Raw genomic sequence first — 25,925 nt, 5'->3', positions numbered from 1 at the left:
GTAACTAATAAATAATAGCCAACCACGGAGGGGGGTCGTGCACGACAGAGAAAACTGGACAGGGTGTTTGGGAAAAAGAAAACTACCCTTCCAATCTCCTGCACAACGAGGGGAAAAACTTATTTTCTAGTTAGAAATTTCTGAAGAGAAATTTGACCGGAAGACATGATATTGGTAATGTGAAATGTGAAGGTATTAATATAAAAAATAATATATACATATATATATATATATATATATATATATATATATATATATATATATATATATATATATATATATATATATATATATATATATATATATATATATATATATATATATATATATATATATATATATATATATATATATATATATATATATATATTAAATTTTCACTCAAAAGGAAAGTCCTTAATGCCGCTATGCGGTACTTAGCCTCGATTCCAAAGGGCCAGCTGTAATACGACACTATTACGCTGCTCCATCAAGGAAGAGAATGAAATCCCATGTGTCATTTCCTCATTTCCTTGTCCCCAAATGAGTGTTCGTATAATAATATCGGGTTTTTCTGGGTGGTACAAAAAGTTATTAAAAAAAAAAACGCCTGAAATTAAATTATTGTTAAATTCCTCGTAATATGGGATATATTGTTGTCCTGTGATGACACAAGGAATAATACTTGAAAACTCACCTCCGATTATCGAACCCTAATAATTCGAAGACGTTTTCATATACAGTTGGAAAAAAACTGATATAAATATCCTCCGAAGAGATAAGAAAACGGAATTCTCAACCTTCCAAATCAGCACTATTACGAATCCGTTTCTGTGAACATGTGATTTACAACCGCTTATAGCGTTTACGAAAATCCCTAAGTTAAATTCACAGTTCAAGTATCATTGTCGATTTCCAACTGAAAATGATTAAAATACCTTGATCAAGGACCAACAAAGTTTCTAATTTTTCCGTTAGTGGCAGCAGCTATCGGGTGGTTGTTTATGATCTTAATATGAGCTACTAGTACGTGGGCAAGCGACAATAAATAGGTACCTTTTACGGATAACGTAACAATATGTTTTCATATTGAATATTTATTTCTGTTATTTGTATAACTGTATGCTCTCAAAAGTGTGCGGTTGGAATATGATATTTAAGCAAAGATTAGCAAAGAAAATTTAGTTCTCTATTACATTTTGTTTTTTATCACATGCATTTTCAGGATAATATTTATGATTTACAATTGCTTCAAATAAACCAATGATAATATGTAATGTATTATTTAGTTTCTTTCCTTACCACTTATAGCTGTTCATATTAAAGATGAGATACTTTGGATTCAAGTAAGTAAATACATCCAAATGAGAGGTACAGTTTATAAACAGAAGCATAAGTTCATCTTTGATGAAGTAAATGAGTTTATTTGATTTATACAAATAGAAGCGTTTCATTGAAAAATGCTTCTCTTCAAAGGAAAACAATTAATTTCTCATACTGAGACATTTAAATAATGTTCCAAGTAAACATATCATTCTTTCAAAACCCAAAACAGTTTTGCTTCGAAATTAAATTTTGCTCAGACTAAAGAATGCATACTTACTTCTCTTGAGCTAATGTGATCATTTCTATTGAAATGTATGCACAATCTTGGCGGAATATTTTTTTTTACTTGAAAGAAGCGTTTATTCAGTCCATTTGAAATAATGATTCAAACTCAACTTGAGAGAATATGTTTCTCAGTTTAAAAAAATATTTATTCATAAATATAGGAGAGCAAGATTTCTTCAAATCGAGATAATGTTCTTCACTTTGATATTTTTATTTTTACTGTGTGTCTATAATATGTTGTGAGAGTGACAAGCATTCGAATCTAGATATAGGATCTTCCAACAGGGACTTTCGAATTTTGACAATTGATTACAGTCATCTACATCTGCCACATTAGTTGTAATTAATTCAGTATATTTTGCTGAATCCCCATGGACATGAATAACGCCTTTGCCTGCGTTGGCCAAGCCCGAAGGCCTTATAACTAGCATCTTCCCGCTCTCTAGCGCCACCATTGTCAGGGGAACCCCTACTCCTCCGAACTCTCCCCCCACTTCCTGTGAACGACGCGTAACACGTCGTACACACGAGGGGACAAAACTAGCGGAGTAGGAGACCCATTTCTTTTTTTTTATTATTATCCCAAAATTACAACATATACCTAACTTAATAATAATTACAAAAATAAACTCATTTTTCTTAACACAATTGTCAGTGTCCATAAAAAAAAAACATAATACGAATGAATTTCACCCATCCCATATAGCCCCGGAATAACCATAAAAATATTTCTACGGAGTTTTTTACATAAACCAACTCACTGTCCTGCCTGAACTGAGTGTGCTACTACTTGATTTTGTCACTACCACCTCTCAGTGGCGTATCAATTTTATTTGGTCCACTACCAATACTTCGGAAGCCAGCAGCTTACCATTCATTCATTCCTCTCATCTTTCACCACATTCTCCGCCCATTCAATAACAAATCTAATCCATTCATTCCGTTTCCCATTCATATCCCTTAGTGTCAGTTCTCCATTCGCACGCTTCATATTCTCCTTCCACTCCCTCCATCCAATCTTATCCCCGTCCATGCATCTCTCAATCACATGCTCCGCCGTTTCAGGCTTCAGGCTCTCCATAGTCACAGGGGCACGGCAACTCCGGACCCCATGGACAGATATAACATTCAACAACACATGCAAATAATAACATTGTTTTATCAAAATGAGTATTCTGTTCGAGCAACGTACCGCGCGCTTCGCCCATTTTGCGGTCGCCATAATCGCATTACTGAGAGGAATATTCGCAATGTGATGGATAAATTTGAGTCCACTGGTTCAGTTGAAGATTAACCAACATCCGTACGTCGCCGCCCTCAAGAACTGCCAAAAACATCGCAACTATCTGTGAGAGTGTGTAGGAGATTTCAATGCAGTCGATTCCGCGTCGCTAATAAGAACTCGGCCTTTTGCAGACCACATCTTAGCGGATTTTGCGTCTTGACTTCGGCCTGCACCCGTAAAAAATTCAACTGACCCATGAACTGAAGGTAAACGACCATAGACAACGACGTGTGTTCGCTGCTCGATTTCCATCGAAAAATCATCTTCATGATGCCCATTCCTGGATGAATGAGTATGTGTACAAACATAATTGTCAAATTTAGGACGCCATCAATCCACATGAGGTCCAATAGCGGCCAATGCATTTTGAACAAGAAACTGTTTGGTGTGGATTTTGAGCTGACGGCGTTATCGGTCCATATTTTTTTATGAGAACGACGATGGCCAGCCCACTACTGTCAACGGCGAGTACTATAGCCTGAATTGGATGATACCAACGACATGCAGTTTCAAAAGCACAGCGTTACGTGCCACACATTCTGCACAAGCAGATTTGAAGATGTGGAGATGTGGAGGTGATGTGAACTGGCCACCGAGATCGTGCGATTTGACCCCGTTAGACGTTTTTTTGTGGGGTTTTCTCGAGTCGCAGGTATATGCGAATGAGCCACAAACCACTGCGGTCTTCAAAGCCAACAAAAACCATGCCATCGGTCAAATTCAGCCTTATTTATGATAGTTAGATAGATATATACTTTATTGTCCAAGAAAATACAATCTTATTGACAAAGCTTCTTAAAAAATCAGATATATATATATATATATATATATATATATATATATATATATATATATATATATATATATATATATACAAATATGAAAGTTATTGAGTGTCTTGATATAGAAACAGAAGTTAATATCGGACATAGCCCGAAACACGTGTCTATGGTTTGCCACTTTCATGAGTGCTATGTCCGATATTAACTTCTGTTTCTATATATATATATATATATATATATATATATATATATATATATAGCACTTCAAAGAATAAAAGGAAAGAAACAATTCAAAAACACAAATACACAGAAACACAATTTGAGCAAAACTAAGTTATAAAATATAACAATAGAAAATGAAATTCAACAAATTGTAGACAAAATAGTTTGTATGTCCCTTTCAAAAGATGTAAATAACAAATATACACAATTTGAACATAAGTTCACATGTCATGGCAATAAAATAACATATATCCCAGTATAAAATATAATTTAAAGTATAGGTGTCAATATAAACAACAAAAAAGGCACCTATATTAAATCACAGCAAAGTTCCATTGTAATATTCATCAAGATTGTAGTACGCTTTAGTTGCAAGGGCATCTTTAACAAGATTTCTTAACTTTTTATAGCTTTTTTCTTTCCTAATTTCGTAAGGTTAAGTGATTATACAGCTTTTTACTTTCATAAATTGAAGAATATTTTGTCTGGTTTGTTTTTGGAACAGAAAGATATATTTTATTTTCAGTTACTTGCCGGGTTATGTAATTTGTATGTTCCGGAGTTCCAACCATATTATTTTTTTTTAAATCAGGCAAACAGTTTCAAGTATGAAAATACAAGTAACAGTGAGAATTTTTTCTCTCAAAAATAATGGTCTGCATGGCTCACGCACTCCCTCCCTGCATAAGTATCTAACCGCTCGCTTTTGCAAAACAAACAGTGAATGAAAAAGTTGTTGACTGCAAAATCCCCAGGAGGCAACACCATATCTCAGGTGGGACTCAATCAGGGAATGATATACCATTTTTGTTGTGGATGAACTCAGTTCATTTGAAACTATTCGAAGTGCATAACATCCTGATGTCAATTTTTTATTCAAAGCTGAAATATGTTGATCAAATTTTAATTTATTATCCATGAAGATTCCCAGGAATTTGGATTGCTTTTTATTCTCAAGAATTTGTCCATTCAAGTATAAATTGTTAAGGCTGAAGGTGGGTAGGTTTGCTTTTTCAATATTAAAGCACAAGTAGTTAGCGTCACACCATTTTTTCACAACTTCTAAATCACTAGAGATAGTTCCTTTCATATTAGAAGTATTTTTCCATGCCAAAGGAGCATGGTGTCATCCGCAAAGATGGTAAAAATTCCTTGAATTGAGAGAGTAACCAGGTCATTTACATAAATAAGGAAAAGAATCGGGCCCAGTACTGATCCTTGTGGAACGCCCCATAAGATATCCTTAGTGTGTGATAGTTTTTCGTTCGATTTTACTAACTGTTTTCTATCACTTAAGCAAGACCTGAACCAGTCATTACACACTTCTCCAAAGCCATAGTAGTTCAACTTTTGAAAAAGAAGTTTATGATTTACACAGTCAAAAGCTTTGGAGAAATCGCAGAATACTGTAACTACGACCTCGCCATTGTTGAGATGTGTGTAGACATGTTCAAGAAAGGAAAAAATTGCATTATTTGTGCCTTTTGCCTTTTGAAAGCCAAATTGCCAGTTGGTTAATGTCATGATCAGATCAGAATCACGGAAAATTGGACGTTTCATATGCGCCACACCCAGAAACGCCATGGCGATATTAAATTCCACACATAATAATATCAATAGATCTTTCAGTTGAATGAAAAATGTCAATGATATCTCAGACACACTTGTTTTCTTTGACTTCATAGATTGGAAGCGCTTAATGAAAGACCCTATATATTCGTATGAAATCATTCTGGGTGATAACGAGGTTATGTTCAGAGCATTCAATCAGCCGTTACTGAAATGAAAATTGGCGAATTTGAGTTAACTGAATCAGTGTTTAAAAATAGATCCATACAAATGCCAATAACAATTTTCAGTAGAATCCATCCTTCAATTAAATTGAGAATAACAGATATGAAAAGGCCGTGAGCAAAATTTAAAATTTTCTGAACTATTTTGTAACCAAAACTTCATTTTTCAATGGAAACTTACTGACTCATATGGATATTTTGAAGCCAACCACTCGTATATCGCTTAAATTTTTTGGTGATATTCCAAAAACTGAACGAGTTTCGACTTATCATTTATTGGGTCTATCTTCTACTTTGTGGAACATCCTGAATGAAATAGAATTTCCTATCAAATTAATTGCGAGTTTCTAGTAGGTGAAGTACCTCTTCTGCTACTTCGGCAGACATAATCAGTGCGTTGACTGCGAGGACGAGCAACAATTGCTGTCTTGTTCGAGACAAGACGAGACAAGAGAAGAGACGAGACAATAGACGGTAATCTACTTACATCACTTGCTTGAGGAGATGGAACAGTGTAACTTCACCTTTTGTTATCACACTTATTTTTTCAATCCTGTAATTAGTTTTATCGATTAATGGAACCCATTTATCAACAATATTATTATTTTGTAAGGACGGACGATGTTTCAGATGGGTAATCGTGATCGTGTACGTTAAGGCAAGACTCTCTCGTTTCCCTATTTTGACCAATTTCTCGAAGACTTCTGAAAGTTGAATGTAGGAAGCAGGTCACTGGCAAATAGACTGATTTTTTTCCATTCTTTACCGAAATTTGTAACTCTCTTTCCCTAATTCAAATGAAAACCGTTGCACGTTATATGACAGAAACAAAGATATTTTGATGATACTATGATTATTCAAATGTAATGAGTATATATAATACCACTCAAATGCAAATTTCAATTGAAGAAGGTAGTAATAAAGTGATTCGACATCTGGTAGAAATTTGATTATCTCGGATGAGTATGCTTGGTTTCTGTTTATAATTATTTCATGACACAATGATTGAATATCATTGTATATTCAACCGTTTCGAGTGTTCGGATTATGGAAGTAGTTCTGAACCATTTAAAGTTTATGAACACTTTTGAGTTATCTGTCACGTACACGTTATTCACTATTTATTTTTGACACTCGTTCGAAATGACAAATAAATAAATCATAAAATCAATAGTGGATATTCAATAAAAAATTTGAATCTCCATTCGGGTTTGAACGCCGTCGTATAGTTTGGAACTGCATCCTAACGTTTCGCCAGCACGAGGGGTTGGCTTCTTTAGAGCTTTATTCAACTTCATGAATCACCGATGACTGGTGATTTCTAGTTCGTAGGTTGTATTTGTGTTGACTCAGGTAGTTCGCGTTTCTTTTAGTTAGATAGATACATTTATTTCAAAAATAAAATAAAAACAACAATAAAAATCAATTGGCGCTCCGGGGCGACTTCATTGATTCCAGTGGCGCATTTGCTTTTTCAGCTGCAGGAAAACCCGGAAAAATCTGCAGCACCACATCATCTGAAGATGCTATTGGCTGAAGTGTCATTACCTGTTAGTGACGTAACATTGCATTGCGCTGTTGCCGCTTTAGCATCTTTCAGTATGGGATACCAAATCCGGTTAAGCGTTACCGCCTCCTCTTTTCGGTTGTTGTTTTCCTTATGTTTATGGATGTCTATGGCTTCCAGTACAAGCTGACTGTGGTATCCATGATTGGGGGCAAGTAGTTTCACATCTTCAAACAGTATCGTGTTTCTCCGATGTTTATTCAGCTGTGTACACATGGATCTTTTGGTGGTACCCATATAAACTTTTCGGCAGGTGCATGTTATACGATATATCCCCACAGCTCCGGTGATAACCGGCTTCTTCATGGAGCAATTTGAGAAGAAGGCAATCGACGCTTTCCATTTCAAACCAACCATTTGGTTACGATACGTGAATGACACCTTCGTCATCTGGAGGCATGGGAGGGACAGACTGAACCTACTTCTAGACCACATAAATGCTCAACACCCCAGCATCAAGTTCACCATGGAGACTGAACAGGAACAACGGATAGCTTTTCTAGATATACTCGTCGAAAAGCGTGGCCCACGAGTGACACATAAAGTGTACTGAAAACCGACACATACGGACAGATATCTGCATGCCCTTTTGAACCACCATCCAAGTCAAAAGCGGAAATTATCAACACCCTTCTGGAACGTGCCCGTAGAATATGTGAAATGGAACACCTACAAGAGGAATTGGATCGAATGGATACAATACAGGATGTAACTGAATAAGTGTAAAACATTCAAAGAGGTGATTCCTCATCGAAAAAAAGATAGGATCTTTCATATAAAGAAACTTCATCGGAGCATCCCTTGTTAAGATACAGCCCCTTAAAGGGGGTACATGAAATTTGTATAACAATTTTTTTCACAAGCACTGAAAAAGTTATAATATTGAAATTAACCTGACGTTTTGTACTACCAAAAAGACGCTTAGCCAGTAATTTATTTGGTTGACCCCATGGTTTAAGGGGTGGAAAACGCAACCCCTAAAATTTATTTCCAATGTAACTTTTTGTCTAATTATTTGTTTATCATTTAAAAAATTATTTCCGATAGCCTGTTTCAGTCTAAACAAAAAATGTCTCTTGGGTTTTTTGCCCAAAATAAAGCAGTTCGTAGCAAAAAAAATATTTTACGAACAACTACAGAGATACATCGTCATAAATGCGAACTGGATTTATTATTATTTTGTGGTTAGTACCTGCATTAAACGATTAAAGGGTAATAAACAAAACTAATGTATTAATAACAAAATACACAACATGTAGAAATCACAGTAAATGTTCAATTTGTCTACCTTCAGACATTACGCATGCGTCTTGACGTCGGCGCATTGAGCCACGTATTCGCTCAAATATTCCTGGAGCCTCTCTGATTACCCTGCACGCATCGATAATGCGGTTTCTTTAGTCCTCTACATCGCGAACAGGAGTATAATAAACCAAATGCCGAAAATAACCCCAAATAGAGAAATCGAGAAGACTGAGATCCGGGGATCGAGCGGGCCAGTTCTGTGGTCCTATCCACTGATTTGCATATGTTTTAGTTAAATGCTGACGTGCTTCTTGACTAAAATGGGCGGGAGCCCCATCATGCATAAAAAACATATCCCTTCTGACGCCCAAAGGAACTTCCTCCAGCAGTACTGAATGCACTTCTCTTAAAAATTGAACGTATGCCTCATCATTTAATCGAGGAGGTAGAAAATGGGGCTCAATTAAATCATCCCCAATAACTCCGAGCCACACGTTAAGAGAAAACTGTTCTTGACGGTTAGTTTCGACAATAGCGTGAGGGTTTTCATCAGCCCATATGTGGTAATTATGAAAAATAATAATCTTGTCCCGAGAAAAACTACATTCGTCTGTGAATTCTATCGTCTTCAGAAAGTCACAATTTCTTCCAATCATTTCCAGCATCCAATTGCAAAATTCAAGACGGTTCGGAAAGTCTCGTGGTAAAAGTGCCTGTACTCGTTGCAGATGGTAAGGGTATATGAGTTGTTCCTTTAAAATTCGAAATACCGCCATATGATCAACATTTAGCTGGAAAGCAATCTTCCTAGTACTGTTAGTAGGTTGTTCTTCAATCAAATTGAGTACTGCTTCCTCAAGCTGTTTGTACTTCTCGATGGCGACCACAATCCTACGTTCTTTTGTCGAATGAACCATATTCTCGTAATCGTTGATGAAGTCGAGCAAATATTCTATGTGAAGGATACTGCCGTTGAGGATACATTTCAGCATATCTTCTAGAAGCTTCTAACCCATTCCCCTGCGACAGACCGTAAACGTAATGCATATCAGCCACAAATTAAGAACAGAACAACAACACACAATTAGTAATAATTCAGTTTTCAAAATTCACAAACTGCCAGCATCATACTAATTTAATTGTCACTATCGCTAATAGCGACCTACTAGATAGATTAGTTTCGTATTTTCGCATTTATAACGATGTATCTTCTGTATCTCTGGTTTATTTTGGGCAAAAAACCCAAGAGACATTTTTTGTTTAGAATGAAACAGGCTATCGGAAATGAATTTTTAAATGGTAAACAAATAATAAGACAAAAAGTTAGATTGGAAATACATTTTAGGGGTTGCGTTTTCCACCCCTTGCCTTTTTGGTAGTACAAAACGTCAGGTTAATTTCAATTTTGTGATTCTTTTAGTGCTTGTGAAAAAAATTGTTATACAAATTTTATGTACCCCCTTCAAGGGGCTGTATCTTAACAAGGGATGCTCCAATGAAATTTCTTTATATGAAAGATCCTATCTTAAATATTTTACACTTATTTAGTTACACCAAAATCCACAAGGCCATGAAACTAAAGACTTTCACAAGTCAAAAACTTATTGTGTGGCCTGTTCCAAGATGATGTTTGAAGAGGGATGAGGTCTGATCTGATTTACGGACAGCAAGCTCATGTTAATAAACTCTCTTGGAGGTTCTTCTGTTGGTCTGGCCGATGTTAATTCTGGAGCGGGTTGAATATAGTAATTCGTATATGCTATATGTCATTAGGTATTGTGTCGGTAACTCCAAGAAAGAAAACTAACTGTATGGGTGGTTCATCTGTTCACTCGGCTGTTTGGAATGTGGAGTGCGAATTTATTGAAGTTGGGCCATTTTATTTGTAGACAATCACAAATTCCGGCTTTCAGTACTAGTATTGTGAAACTTTTTTTTTCTTTTATTTGAAATAATCACAACCATCATTCAGAACTTCAACGAATTGTTTCATTAGCTCTAGTTTGATATGCAGAAGCGGTAGTATTATGCGTACTAGTAGTTCATTTATCAAATTATGTTTTCCCAGAACCAAAACTTGCCTGGAAGTATAGTATTTTTGAATCCAGTGCTGAGAAGCATCTCTGCTGTCCCACAGACAAATGACACAAGGATATTTTTTTAAGCCTCCTTGTTGTCTGAGCAGAAAATCCACCATTTTTAAATCTACTCATATGAGCCATATGTGTTCGTCGAATTTGATTTTCCTCATAACAGAAGCTACAGGGGCATATTCTTCTTTGACTTCAGTTGAATGTGCCATCGGTAACGAACGCAGCTTACTGCCGATATGCATAAGCACACATTTCAGGCTACGTTTAGAGGAATCAATAAATAAGAGCCATTCATTTTGGTCATATTTGTCTATTTCCATCGCTTTGAATAAAGCCGGAATATCTAAATAATAAATAAAGTCATCATATTCAGAAAAGAATGTAAGTAAATAGTGCCGATAGTACGAAATTCTTGGTTCTTGAGTTAGAAGATTTTTTTATTTCAATCGAGAAGTTAGAATTTCAGATTCTTTCTTAGAAAGGTCAAGGTCACTGACCTCTGCGCTGAGCTCCTCCTGAATAAAGGGCTCAGGCGAAATATGTGGATTAAAATCAGTTGTTACTCTTTCATTATTTGAAGAAGAGCTTTTCTTCATCTAGGTCGTGATAATTTTGTGTAGATGAAGATGCATGTGGCACTGGTGCATCGTCAGAGTACAGAATTGGTCAAGTAATAGATAACACGGTGGGGTGAAACCATTTGGACCGGTTTCTTTTATTAATCTAGTTAATATCAACCACGCAAAAATAACAATCGCTCTGATGGCACTCAGTACTTGTCACGGGTGTCCATACAAAATCCAAAGTAATCAAGATTCACGCGTTTTACAAACTCCGACACACTTAGTTCACAATTTTTGAATGTATATTCAACACAGATGTTACAGAAATAGTTTAGATCGGTTTTACAGATATTTCTCGATTTAAACATTGTAACAAACCATTCGGTTAATGAAAATTAGGTGTAACTAGTAAACAAATATAGTCAATAATAGATGTATCTCAAAAACTAGAGCTGTTGAAAAGAAAGGAAAGGTAGATTTGGAATCAGCGACCTCTAATTAGCCAACAACAGCGATTAAATGCCATGCATAAAAAGAAAACAATTGAATTTTCAAATCATATAAATTAACAATTAATTCAGGTCAGTTTCAACTCCCTACACTGTAGGTTAATGAAATGGCATCTATAAAACTACTCCCCTGGCTAATACCACGAAAGTCGTTGGATTATATCCGACAGGTGTCAGTGCAGGATGTTTCACTGCATATTTATGCTGTTAGCGGCACAACTGCCGCAATATATTTTAAATTATTGGAATACACTTGCAGGCCGATTTCGGGCTGTTTGACCACTCGTCAGTGCAAGGTAGTGTCTATCATCAACATAAAGTCGATGATTTCCGATAATTGAAAATCGAATTCCTTCAGACTATCATTCCTTAATGTCCAATGTGCCTGTGAACGAGGTATCCAACCGCATATACGAAATTTGCCCAATTCCTCGTATAAAGAAAGAACACTTTTCACATATAGTCAGTGGGCATCCTTGAAAACTGGCTACAAATCAAATCATCTAAAGAAACAATTCGTTCAGGCCAGTTAAATTATATCCGATATAATTTAATGTCCTTCGTGGTATTAGCCAGCGGAGTAGTTATTTTCTGATAGGTGTCAGTCCATTAACCTACAGTGTAGGGAGTTGAGACTGGCCTGAACGAATTGTTTCTTCAGATAATTTGATTTATAGACAGTCTTCAAGTATGCTCACTGACTATATGTGAAAAATTGAATTTTGCTCCTTTATGATAATCAATGACATAGAACACCTGAAAGGAAAAACAATACATGAAGAGCAAGTGGCGAACAATAATCTAAACTTAAGAAAACTGCAAAATTCGCATTTTAGAATTTTGGGAAATGAGAAAATTTGTTTTTTTTTTCAAATCTATACACATATAAAATTTCTATTCAAATCACCTGATGTTTACGGTTTTTGCAAATTGTCCATCAAATAATCAGGGTACAACCCTGATAACTATTAACAATAACATCGCTGATTTCAAATTTGAGTTGTTTCCATCATATTTTCTATGTATTGATTCAGATTCAATTAGTATTCCTATCTCACAATTGATTCATACTGTCGTGACATTCTATATGTGGTTTATATCTAAATTTCATTCAAGGAATTGATTATTGAAATAAATAATGAAAAAATGAGAATCAGGTGTCTATCGTGAATTCAAATTTGTATTGTGTCCACTGTAGATTCTTCTTTATTTTGATTCAGTTTCTTTTTTGATGTTAAAAAAATACCCGTATCTCAGTCAAATTCATCCACACCGTCTTGACACACTATACAGGGTGTACATAAGTACGTTAAAATAGTCAAGTGACGTATTCCTGAGACAATTTTAAGAAAAAATAGTCTATATGAACTTGTGTCCGAAAATGCTTCGTTTCGGAGATACGGAGTGTTGAAATTGAATTTTTTTGTTTGCTTTTTGAAAATAACTCTTGCAAAAAATAAGTTATTTGTACAAAATTCGGTACCCGGGGTTTTTTTGACGTGGGAAATCATAATTTCGTATTAATTTTCATGTAACATCTAGAGGGCGCTGCGTACGCTATCATTATTTATTTCAAATTGCCCTAACTTTTTTGACAGTAAACTTTTAGTACTTTTCATGAAAAAACCTAATTCCCACACCTTTTCCAAATAAAAAAGGTACACTTCCTCAACAATGCTGGATGTGGTCGTTTTCGAGATATTTACAATTTTCTATATCGATGCACATTACTTTATAGCCAAATTTGATTTCAATAATTTTTGTCACTCTCCGCTTGCAAATTAAGTTAATTAAAACCAGTAGGCTATGAAAGTTTGATTATAAAAATAGAAGTTCGCTGTCATATTTTTACCTATTAATTGACAAATTCACAGTTCAGAGTTTATAACGTGATTTTTTGGTACCATGCTCGATTTTACGAATGCCTAAATGGCTGATTTGGTTTTTGCATACGGCTTGAGTGACGAAAATTCAAGCGAGGCCAGACGCATCTATCAGGAAAGGTATCCACAACGCGTGACTCCTTGTGCAGCGACATTTGCGAATCTTTTCCGACGACTTTCCGAATCTGGAAGCTTTGAAACAAATTCTGCAGTAGGACGGCCACAAACTACAAGAACTGTAGAATTGGAGGAGGTGGTTCTCGAAAAAATTAGTGAACACCCAGAGACAAGTGCAAGAAAAATTAGTCAAACTTTAAATGTGAGTCATATGGCAGTTTACAGAATTTTAAAGGAACATCAATTATATCCTTATTATATTCAGCGTGTCCAGGCACTTACGCTACGTGATTTCCAACCATGTATCGAATTTGCTCAAAGGCTTTAAAGAAAAGTCGAACAACATCCACAAATTTTATCGAAAATCCTCTTCACAGATGAGGCTAATTTTTCAAGAAATGGTATCATGAACTTCCATAACAACCACATCTGGGCGGAAGATAACCCACATGCGATAACGCAAACACATTTCCAAGACAGATTCTCTTTCAATGTATGGGTGGGCATAATAGGGGATTACTTAATTGGGCCCTATTTTCTCCCCTTACGTTTGAACGGAGATGCTTACCTTCATTTTTTGGAACACGAGCTTCCCTAACTTATGGAAGATGTTCCCATTGGTCTCCGAAATCACTCTTGGGTTATGCACAATGGAGCTCCTGCTCATTTTAGTGTGATAGCAAGAAATTTTTCAGGCGAAGCATATCCCCAACGATGGATAGGAAGAGGAGGCACTGAGCATTAGCCCCCGAGGTCACCGGACCTCAATCCCGTCGAATTTTTCTTTTGGGGACACCTAAAATGACTAGTTTATGCTAGCCCCATTGAAAACGAGGAAATGTTGAGGAATCGCATCATAGTTTGCTGCGAAACAATAAGAAACACTCCGGGCATTTTTCAACGGGTGCGGAATTCTTTGACGAGGAGAGCAGAAGCTTGTATTACTGTTGGGGGTCCCCACTTTGAACAGTTGTTGTAATAGTTGTTTCGTTCAATTTTTATATGTTTATTTTTATAATAAATAACATAGTACTTCTCCGAATTGTTTTTTACAAACTCCGAAATGTAGCACTTTCTAATTGAATAACTGAACCTGACAATTTTTTTTTATTTGGATTGAATAAGCAGTTCAATAAGTCTGTACTAGGTATACTGTGTATGAAGTTTTATGAAAATAAATAAAATTGCAAAAAACTTATGACAAAACCTACCACGTTTTGAAAAATTTCAACAATCTGTATTTCGAAAACGAATCATTCTTCGTTAAACATTTTATAGAAAAAAGTTGTTTATTTTGACGAGACCCACCACATACTTAGTTTTTGTAATGTTCTCAGCAACTTAGCGCCCTAGGAGCTAAGTAATATGCATCGATATAAAAAATTGTAAATATCTCGAAAACGATCACCTTGTTGTTGAGGAGGTGTGCCTTTTTTACTTGGAAAAGGTGTGGAAATTAGGTTTTTTCATGAAAAGTACCAAAAGTTTACTGTCAAAAAAGTTTTAGCAATTTGAAATTAATAATGACAGCGTACGCAGCGCCCTCTAGATGTTACATGAAAATTAATACGAAATTATGATTTCCCACGTCAAAAAACCCCGGGTACCGAATTTCGTGCAAATAACTTATTTTTTGCATGATTATTTTCAAAAAGCGAACAACGAAGCATTTTCGGACCCAAGTTCATATAGACTTTTTTTCTTAAAATTGTCACAGGAATACGTCACTTGAATATTTTAACGTACTTATGTTACACCCAGTTTGTTTTATATATTGAAATTTCACTTGCCTTGATTATCACAAAAAATCGTTAAAAGTCATTGACAAAAATTGCATAACGTCATGATATAATCATAACTGAATTATGAAATATCAATTCAGAATGAAATAATTGTAATGGTAATTTAATAATACAGATTTTCTCGAATTGTTTACAAATAAAAAAAAGCTGTCAGGTGTGGGGTTCGAACCCACGCTCCCTTTCGGGAACCAGAGCTTAAATCTGGCGCCTTAGACCGCTCGGCCAACCTGACTTGAAAATATATTTGCTCAGATGATTTTGCGAAACACTATTACATCGGGTATGTAAAAGACATGAGTCAATACATACACATATGAGTGTAATATAAGTAGGTATAATAAATCAATGGTAAGAAGAAAGCATTTTCAAAACAAACTTTTATTTACATGGTCTAGATAAAATCAATCAATTCAATAAATTGCACAAATCAAATGATATAAAAGCTTATCGCGAAATTATAGCTATTTTATAAAAAACATATTTTTTCCACAGAACTGTTTATCAGATCATATTGTATTTTTGCGACAAACTTTTATGTAATATACTTTCTAGTTTCTAGAATGCCAGTTCAGAAATGAGTTCAATAGAATGATCCTTATGAATTTTCTATTAATGCCGAAATATTCTGATGCAAGTGGTAATCACTTATGACTTAGTGATCGAAAAACTTCAGAAATGTTCTCCAAACCAAAAAAATAGGTACCTATTCGAAGAAAACACTGATTGAAGATATCTCCTCTGTTGCTCGCTTTGAATAAGAGATGTCAGAAAATGGATTTATTCAACCGTTCCATTGAAAATAAATCCAATTAATTATGGAAACATTTTTAAAATGAAGTATTTTCACTTCAAACAATAATTTTCCAAAAACTTTATTCTAAAACTGGGTGAATCAAAACAAAACATGTTTTCATAGAAACATCTTATTGGCATTAGATTGCCAACTCTAAAAGTCAGAAGTTTTATAAGTATAAACTTGGCGTTATTGTTCTCAGAACGAGATTTTGATTGAATAATTTCTTCTCATCATTAATAAGAAGTGTTGTATCTCATTTTATAGATTGAATTTTCATAGCGCACTAGTTAACCTGAGTCTGAAAGTATCCAGTCTCATAAAATAACCTAATTGACGATGTAAACTGTTCGGTAGATTATTTCCCTAAGTAGGTTCTCGATAGTTTTTATGATTTTTCCAACAATAGTAGCTATATGTATATGTTATCAATATATGTTATCTATATATGTTATCCTGAAATAACGGCGATCATCTCTTCTCTTCATATTCCCGAAAAGGTTGCTCATCGGAATATTTATCAAATTATCTCGAATTCATTTCGCTCTGAAATTTTGTTTTCGAAGTTTTTTTCTGTGAAAGTTCAATGTTGAAAATGATATACTTTTCCTAATAAATATAGTTTATTGTATGATTTTCACTATGAAGGGTTTTACAAAAACCGCGACACGTGTTTCGCTATATTTTAAGTAAGTATTGTAAGCGTTTACGCTTGAGGAAGGGATTGTATAGCGAAATACGTGTCGCGGTTTTTGCAAAACTCTTTGTATTGGTGAAAATCATACAATAAACTGTATTGATTTGTTTCAAAATGGATTTTCATCAAGTATCGGCCAGTTGTATTCAATGATATATTTTTGGGAATTATTTTTGCAATAACTTTCAATCCGAGAGGTATTCAGCAACACATCCCCATAATTCATAAAAAAGTTTTTCAAGGAGAATTTACATCTTGAATAGAAAAGAATTATGAAAAAAAAACTGATGAAAAAACATTAGTTTTCTTCATCTACTGAAGATGCCAACATGGTTCGTGAAACGCGCGAAAAGTTTTGCAGTTCTGGTGTTTGGGAAAATTTCTTGTTTTGGATGAATTCATGATTCATTCGAATCATTTCTTGCATCAGTAGCTTGCTTTGATGGTTATTGAAAGTTCAAAATGTAAATTGTCTTAAGGCGAAACATCGGTGTATACCAGTGAGGGTGACAGTGTTCCATGTGAGTACAATTTATTACCATTCATTCAAAGTAGAACTCATGTGAATGATATCTGATTCTTATTCCACAACAAATGTTTGAAATACAAACTGAGTAGAGAAAAGTATCTTCTGTATAATTCAGTGTTCATATAGAAGTATTTGTTTCGAAAGAATTTTTTTCTTTCGTTCAATTCAATGTTTATATGAAAGTAGCTGTTTCAGGAGGACTTCCTTCCAGTTTGTGTCTGAAAGTTACTTCTTTGCATGATCTACACATCCATGTATAGAGTTACTTATTTTCAAATTGATTACTTCCTTCCTTTCTTTGGAAGATTCTCTCATCCCTTTTTTTTGTATCAGATGGAGTAGTAGAAAGCCAAAAACTTTCTTTCCCAATAAATTAAGGTGTTTCATAACATTATTCAAGTTTCGTTTTATTTTTTCAAAATAACATTGTGAATTTGAACATTAGCTAGTATCAAAAAATATTTTCATTATCAATTCGCAATCCTCAAGGAAACACCGTTTTTTATAATTTCTAAGAAAAACTAAAGGAATAATTCAGAGTAATATAATCTGTAGTCATTAAATGATGGTCACAACTTGACTTATTGATGAATATTACATTATGTAGTAAGATTGCCCACGTTCAGCCTATTCCCAAAAAGGGCAAGAAGTATCTTTCAAATAACTAAGTAAAGACCAGTCGCTTTGCTATCAGTCATATCAAAAATCATGAAACAAAACCGTAAACCACCATATTCTTACATATTTAGAAGGCTTTAACATCTTGGACGTTCATATAGCTTTCGGAAACGAAGGCGACCTTCTATCGTATGTCACCCATATTTGGAATAACGCTATCGAGAAAAATGTAGAGTAAAGAGCTGTTGCGCTTGATATTTTTAATACCATTGACCGTGTGTGGCATGATGGTTTGCTGACCAAATTTCAATTGCTATGGTTTGTGTATAGGATTTTGTGTATGGCTCTTTTTTGAATGGATATCTCTTGACTACTTCCACCATCAACGCTCACATTCCCCAAGGAGCCATATTGTCTCTAATCCTCTGTTTATTGTAATGCAACTTATTGGGAAAAACGAATAGTCCATTATATTATTTTTCTAACGACAGCACACTGGTCTCGTCATTCCATTTGGATTCCAGACATCCGCTGCGGATGTACATCTTTACCGGCAACAGGAGGTTGCATATTTTAAATGAGGATCTAGAAGTGATTTCGAATTGGGGTGAAAGTAACCAGGTTCAATTCAATGCCACAAAAACCCAGGCATCGCTTTTCCCCAAGAAGATCAGTGTCTCTGAACCGGATATAATAACGGCAGGACAGACAATTCCGCTTTCTGCTTCGATGAATTTGTTGAGGGTTCTGAACCAGAAAACTGTACATGCCTCAGCAACTTTTAATGCTTTATAAAGCTCAGATCAGACTTTCTTTGGAGTATTGTTCTCATATATGGAGCTCCGCCCCTAAATATAACCTGAGCTGTTGGATTTCATCCGCCTGATAGTCTGGAACTTCGAAGAAAGGTTGGGAATTTGTCTCTCTTTTATAGATACTTCCACGGGAAGTGTTCAAGTGACTTGGCAAATTTGATTCCAATAAGAGGGGTACATATCAGAAATACGCGACACAGGTTCAACTCAGAACACCTCAACTTCACTTTTCAAGAACTCTTTCATATGGAGAACTGCGGTTATGTGGAATAAACTTCATGAGATTGTTTTTCCAAATGAATCCAACTCCTATGTGAATCGCTACTTTCGCACAGGCACTGCTCTTAGAGCGCCTTAGATTTTCCTGTGAATTCCAAAGATTCATGAAAACTCAATAATTTTTTGACTAGTTTCGGACAAGAACCTTTTATTAAAAGAAAGGCTCACTCAAGAAGTATAGTTGAATTTACCAGAGGAATGTAAATCCGAATATTACTAGCAAGATGGGTTATTATTGAAATGTAAACCAATTAAAATAACCAACATTTACATACTGGTTCTTAATTTTCAATTATCAAGAGGTGAGTGGATATATACAAGTATTTTTATCTCTTCGGAAATAGAGTTATTGCATAATAACAAAAATATAATCCATTCGGTATTCCCAAAAAAAGTTGAGGTTTTTAATTCGAATGAATGTTTACTGATGTTACGTTGTCAATTGTTTCCAATTAAGGAGTTAATGTTTTTGTTCTAGCTGGATGATGCCACATTGCAGCTATACAGAGATGGAGATTATGGCTCTTACCTTGACCTAGAGGCGTCTATTAGTGAACAACAAGAGGAGTTTGAAGGCTTTCAATCAAAGTGAGTATGTCTTTTGAACAGTGTAATAACAAATCCAATTCAACTAGTTAGATCAGTCTTTTGTAAATTAGTTTTTATGTACTTATCTGTATAAAAAAGGGAATATGGTTGACTGCAACAATTACAGAGTTATAACATTGTTAAGTGTTGCGATGAAAATATATGAACAAATACGGCATATGAAAATCAGACGAGTAATAGAAAATATATTAGGAGACAAATTTGTTAAGGCTTTCGCGGCCGAAACTCCCCGACTCACGGGGAGTTACTTTCAATGGAGGGAAAACTTCTAGGAGCAACTAGTTGGCGTGGCGATGGGAAGTCCACTTAGCCCAGTTATAGCCAATTACTACATGGAATATTTTGGACAGGAAACAATTAACACATTTGAATTAAAGCCGATCTTGTGTCTAGGTTACGTGGATGACACCTTCGTTATCTGGAAACATGGAAGGGACGCTCTGAACCTTATCCTAGACCACTTGAACGGTTAACACCCAAGCATTGAGTACTCCATGGAGACTGAACAGGAGCAGCGGATAGCTTTCCTAGATGTATTAATCGAACGATGGTGATAGACTAACCCACGCACACGGATAAGTACCTGCACGCACTATCAAACCACCATACTAATCAAAATAGACTCCGTTAGACTGGAGTTATTTCCAGTCTAACGGAAGGGGCTCGAAGAATAAGTGGACCAGAGCGTCTAGAGGAAGAACTAGAACATCTTCAAGTCATCTTGAGATCGAATGGATACAGATTATCCGAGATCAACAAAGCCATGAAACTGAAAAGTTCTACAGTTCAAAACGAGAAGAAGACTCAGATGGTTGCACGCGCGTATCTACCTTATATCTCTAGAATTACAGGCAGAATTGGAAAACTCTTGGAGAAACACAACATCAAATCGGTTGTCGAACCCACTAAGAGGATTCAACAAAGCCTCAGGTTGGCTAAAAACAAAAGGGGTTCACTATCAGCAGCAGGGTTTATCGCATACAGTGCACATGTGTGCACATCGGAACCACCTGAAGATCCATGGGAACAAAGCTGAAGGAGCATGAAAGAAACTGCAGACTAGGCCAAAAGAACAATTCGGATGTGTCAGAATAAGCACTCAGTGAAGGAAACCACAGGATTCTGTTTGAAAACACGGAACTCGACCAGGGATATCATCGACTGGTACGGGAGGTAATAGAAATCCACAAGCACATGGATAATTTTAACAGAAGAAAAAGCTGTGAAAATCAGTCGACTACTTCATCAACGAACACGCTTTAGGTAATTTACATAAGCCAGATAGAGGTAATAGCACACCAAACTACGTGAAGAGTCAACATAACGCGTTACGCAACCGTTATATCCAGTATAAACCTCTGAGAAAGCTAGCTACTCGCGCCAGCGAAACGCCAGGAAGAAATTCCTGAACTATATATATATATATATATATATATATATATATATATATATATATATATATATATATATATATATATATATATATATATATATATATATATACAAATAGCAACAACCGCATCATTAACAAAGGCAGAACGTCGGAGGTTTACCACAAAAAAAGGTCTGAGACAACCATGTATGTACACGAAGGAAAACGAAGATGTATGTTCTTAAGGCAATATACAGACCAATCCTAAAATTCGGAAGTGAATCTTGGGCCCTTTCCATAAGATAAAAAATCAATATACAAACTGTCGAGATGAAGTATCTCAGAACGGTAAAAGGCATTACAAGAAGGGATCGAATAAGAAATACAGAAAGAGTGAATAATAATAAATAGAATCAACCCTGGAATATATCGAAAAGTGATAACTAACGTGGTGGAGTCATTTACAAAAAATGAATAATACTAAACAGATATGGGAAGCAAAAGATAAATAAACGAAGAAAAAAGAAAGACCTAGAAAAATGTGGGACGGGGTCAGAGTTGGAATATTGCATTGGAAAGGATTAACAAGGACAGAGGCGAAGAGAATAGCAAGAAATAAGAGAGAATTGGTTAACTTACCAATTCTTTTCTATGTGCACGTGGCCGCGACATGGTGCTATGTCGCTTCTACGTGCTTTGGACCGTTCAATTGCATAGGAAATACGTGGAAGAAACAAGAGTCCGCGTCTAGTTTCCATCCAACGTCCGTTTTGTGTGAATCGACGCTTAGGGTCCATAGAACAATATTTTAAACAAATTTTTCTAACTAAGAATTGTTTGTGATTTATCATGTCATTTTTTTCAGTGACTTGAAATTATCATGTATGCTGATTAGTGGAACTGAGTCGAAAATTGAACTTACTTTTAATCGGCATCAGTTTGATGAAATGTTACATTTTACATTTTTACATTTTATATCATCTAAAGGACCAATTTGTACAGGCCATTCTCAACTCCCTACACTGTAGGTTAATAGACTGACACCTATCAGAAAACAACTACTCCCCTGGCTAATACCACGAATGGCGTTGGATTATATCTGATATATATCCGATATATTATATGTTAAATTTTTACATTTAGTTATTTCCGTGAAATACTACTTACATGAACACATACACATTTATAATAAATACACTGATTGCATTTGTTGCAGTATTTTGGCCTACAAAAGCTTGAAAAAACTATTACTAATTGATATAATTTCTTTTACCTAGAGGGTACAAAGTATACAGGGCTTTTCATGATGAGCGTTAATTAGCCGTTTCTGACAAAATATTTAACGGATCAACCTGATCTACACGCCTAAAATATTTCAGACGAAGCGGCGTTGTCGCTTCTACTATAAAGTAGCGGATTCTTTGATTTTTCAAATGGAACACCCCGTATATAATATCATATTATGATTCATAATCACTTTGTCAACAAAATCATATACTTTTTCTCTATACCTATATATTACCGTTTAGAAGATATAAATTAATTTCGATATTTTTTTACCAAACATGAACTTTTATAAATGCTGATAATCTTGAACTCTCTTGCACTAAAACGATCAAATTTGAAATGGACTGGAGTGATACTATGAGAATCTTCACTCCGAGTCATATTTTCATTTGCCTCATACAGGATCTTCAGATACTTTGATCTCATGAAAAAATGAGTGGAACTCAATTTTTTCAAATGGAACACCCTGTATATTTCAACATGTTTGAGCTCTACATCCAATTTTAGATTAACTTTGTTCAGATAATACTATTTCTATTTTGAACCGTTTTCGAGATAAACTGTTTCAAACGGAAACTGACGTGGTTTTCTTGCTCATTTTTTTGAATTCATCACTTATTTTGGATATTCAACATTTTTTTTATACTTAGTAATATTTCTTTTCAATCCAGTTTTTTAACTGTCTCAGATCAGTCAATTCGAAATTGGTATGTACCTACCTTAGAAAAAGTTACAATTTGTATACATTGAGGTATTGGTCTCTAACGTACAACAGTACACATTAATATTTTTTAATAGTGTGCTTTGGAAAAATAAAAAACCAATTATTTAACGTCAGACTTTCGTTGGTGGTTTTGACTGATTGTGATAGCTACCAATTATAATAGAATAATGTCAAGATTAGGTTACAGTAATGAAGATTTCTTGAATTTATTAATAATTTATGGTGAGTGCAATAGAATTGCAAGTAGAACATGCCGAGTATTTCATGAAAGATATCCACAACTTCCGAAGCCGAATAATAATGTGATGAATCGACTACTAAAAAACTATAGGTTGAATGGAACCTTCCGTTCAAAAATCATTCGTAAGACAGATATACCCTACGTGACAATTTGTCGAATTCTTAAAAAGGAATGGCATCCCTATAAGTTCTACTGTGTTCAACATTTGAAAGAGAATGATTTACCTCGTAGAGTGGAATTCTTTGAATGGTTACTTGTCAAGACTCAAGAGGATGAACACTTCCTTGACAATATCATATGGACAGATGAGGCCAAGTTCACAAAAAATGGAGTTTTCAATAGACACAACAGTCATTATTGGGCGCCAGAAAATCCCCATGTTGTTCGCCAAAGGGGTTTTCAAGAAAGATGGCAATTCAATGTATTTTGTGCCATAAAGAATGTGTCAATTTTTTATATCGAGTTTTATGATGATAATTTGAATGCATCAAAATATGAAGATTTACTGAGGATTGGAATTCAAATGATTTTAAATAATAGACCAGGAAGAGAACGTGTATGGTACCAAATGGATGGTGCTCCACCCCATAATTATCATTCAGTCAGCGAAGCTTCAACCGAAATCTTCGAAGACAGATGGATTGGTAATAATGGACCTTTTCGTTGGCCTCCTAGAACACCAGATGGCAATCCATTAGATTATTTCGTGTGGGGTTTCATTAAAAATATGGTTTACTCTACTCCAATAACAACAATGGAAGATATGAAATCGAGAGTTACAACTGCTTTCAATAGTTTGACTCCAGACTTGATCAGAAGCGCTACACATGACAATCTTTTGAAGAGATTACATGTTTGTTCAAGTAGAGGTGGAGATGTGTTTGAACATATTCTGAAATACACTGACGATTAAATTAACTCATTAATTTATGGATTTATTATTTTCAGTTCGTGTTTCAGCGTTAATAAAACTATTCTTTGAAAAGAAGTTTCATTCGATGGTTGAGGAGTATTTTAATAATTATCTTTTCATTGTATTATCTGTGACTAATTGAGAAACATCAAACGAAATCTGTTTTACAAAAATGAGTGATGAACAAGGAAACCATGTCAATTTCCGTTTGAAACAGTTTATCTCGAAAACGGTTCAAAATAGAAATAGTATTATCTGAACAAAGTTAATATAAAATTGGATGTAGAGCTCAAAAATGTTGAAATATACAGGGTGTTCCATTTGAAAAAATTGAGTTCCACTCATTTTTTCATGAGATCAAAGTATCTGCATTTTTTGAAGACCCTGTATGAGGCAAATGAAAATATGACTCGGAGTGAAGATCCTCATAGTATCACTACAGTCCATTTCAAATTTGATCGTTTTAGTGCAAGAGAGTTCAAGATTATCAGCATTTATAAAAGTTCATGTTTGGTAAAAAAAATATCGAAATTAATTTATATCTTCTAAACGGTAATAGATAGGTATAGGGAAATAGTATATGAATTTGTTGACAAAGTGATAATGAATCATAATATGATATTATATACGGGGTGTTCCATTTGAAAAATCAAAGAAGCCGCTACTTTATAGTAGAAGCGACAACGCCGCTTCGTCTAAAATATTTTAGGTGTGTAGGTCATATTGACCTATGCATACTGTGGAATTTTCGATTCTCTTCTTATGAATAGTGAGACCTATTTTGAGAATATATGTATTATAAAATGTTGGGATATTTAATTTTTGTAAATGGTTTCTGCAGGAGTCTCTTTGTGTAGGATTACATAAACTTCAAATTGCCTTTTTTTGAACATAAAAATATCATTTGCATCTTATCAATCAATAATGACATTTTTAACTGATTTCTGATAAGGTTGTAAAAGAGACTCGTGATTACTGGTGTATGAAATTTTTTTGTTGCGTCATAAGATGTATATAAGGTGATCCAAATCATAACCACAAAAAAGAAAAGGGCTATTCGAATTTTTGTTTGCTCAATCCTTCAGATTTATTCGTCTCTACATAATATAATCGGCTTTCCAACGTCGATAGACTTATAAAAGTGAGATATCTGTGTTTGATTCAAAGGTAAATTTTCATCTTTAAATTTAAAAATGTAAAGAAATTGTCAAATAAAACAATTTTTGACACCAACTTCTGGAGATATCAAGGTGAAAATTAAAGTGAAATTATTTGATTTGAGAAATATTATTATCTTTTTTATCATTTATAGGGATGACTCAGATAAGAAATGCCCATAAAAAATAAAAATAATATAAATTTTGCGCCATCATAACCATCACTTCTCAAGTATACCTCTGAATTTGTTTTGAATTGTATCTATATACATTATTAGTGATCTGGCAAACACTCGTGGTTTTTATCATTTGATATTTGTTTGATGCTGTGGTTCACTCAGTTTCAAAACAATTATTTAAAAAATCCGATCTGCTGGTGCCTATAATTTTCCATTTCCACGTGAAAATGAATTATTCTGATCATCAAGACAGTTTTCACA

The 25,925-nt window shown here is 34.8% G+C and overlaps 1 protein-coding gene and 1 non-coding gene across 3 annotated transcripts in view; one reads left to right on the top strand and one right to left on the bottom strand.

Annotated features, from left to right (window-relative positions):
* Fhos (Formin homology 2 domain containing) overlaps positions 1–25,925 on the top strand; it is a 144,867-nt gene that overhangs the window by 26,035 nt on the left and 92,907 nt on the right. For both annotated transcript variants that reach the window (XM_074178983.1, XM_074178982.1), the window contains exon 3: positions 19,661–19,770. In XM_074178983.1, the coding sequence (XP_074035084.1) occupies positions 19,661–19,770 (110 nt within the window). The remainder of the gene's footprint in view (positions 1–19,660; positions 19,771–25,925) is intronic.
* On the bottom strand, positions 15,600–15,683 carry TRNAL-UAA (transfer RNA leucine (anticodon UAA)). The gene has a single exon. It is a non-coding gene; the product is annotated as a tRNA-Leu (tRNA).

Source organism: Leptinotarsa decemlineata, unplaced genomic scaffold, assembly GCF_025532065.1.
Source record: "Leptinotarsa decemlineata unplaced genomic scaffold, Ldec_3_MD MMD2_tig00004307_RagTag_RagTag, whole genome shotgun sequence".
Classification (NCBI taxonomy): Eukaryota; Metazoa; Arthropoda; class Insecta; order Coleoptera; family Chrysomelidae; genus Leptinotarsa; species Leptinotarsa decemlineata.
Note: the sequence above shows the minus strand (reverse complement) of the source record. Positions and strands in the feature narration are given on the sequence as shown.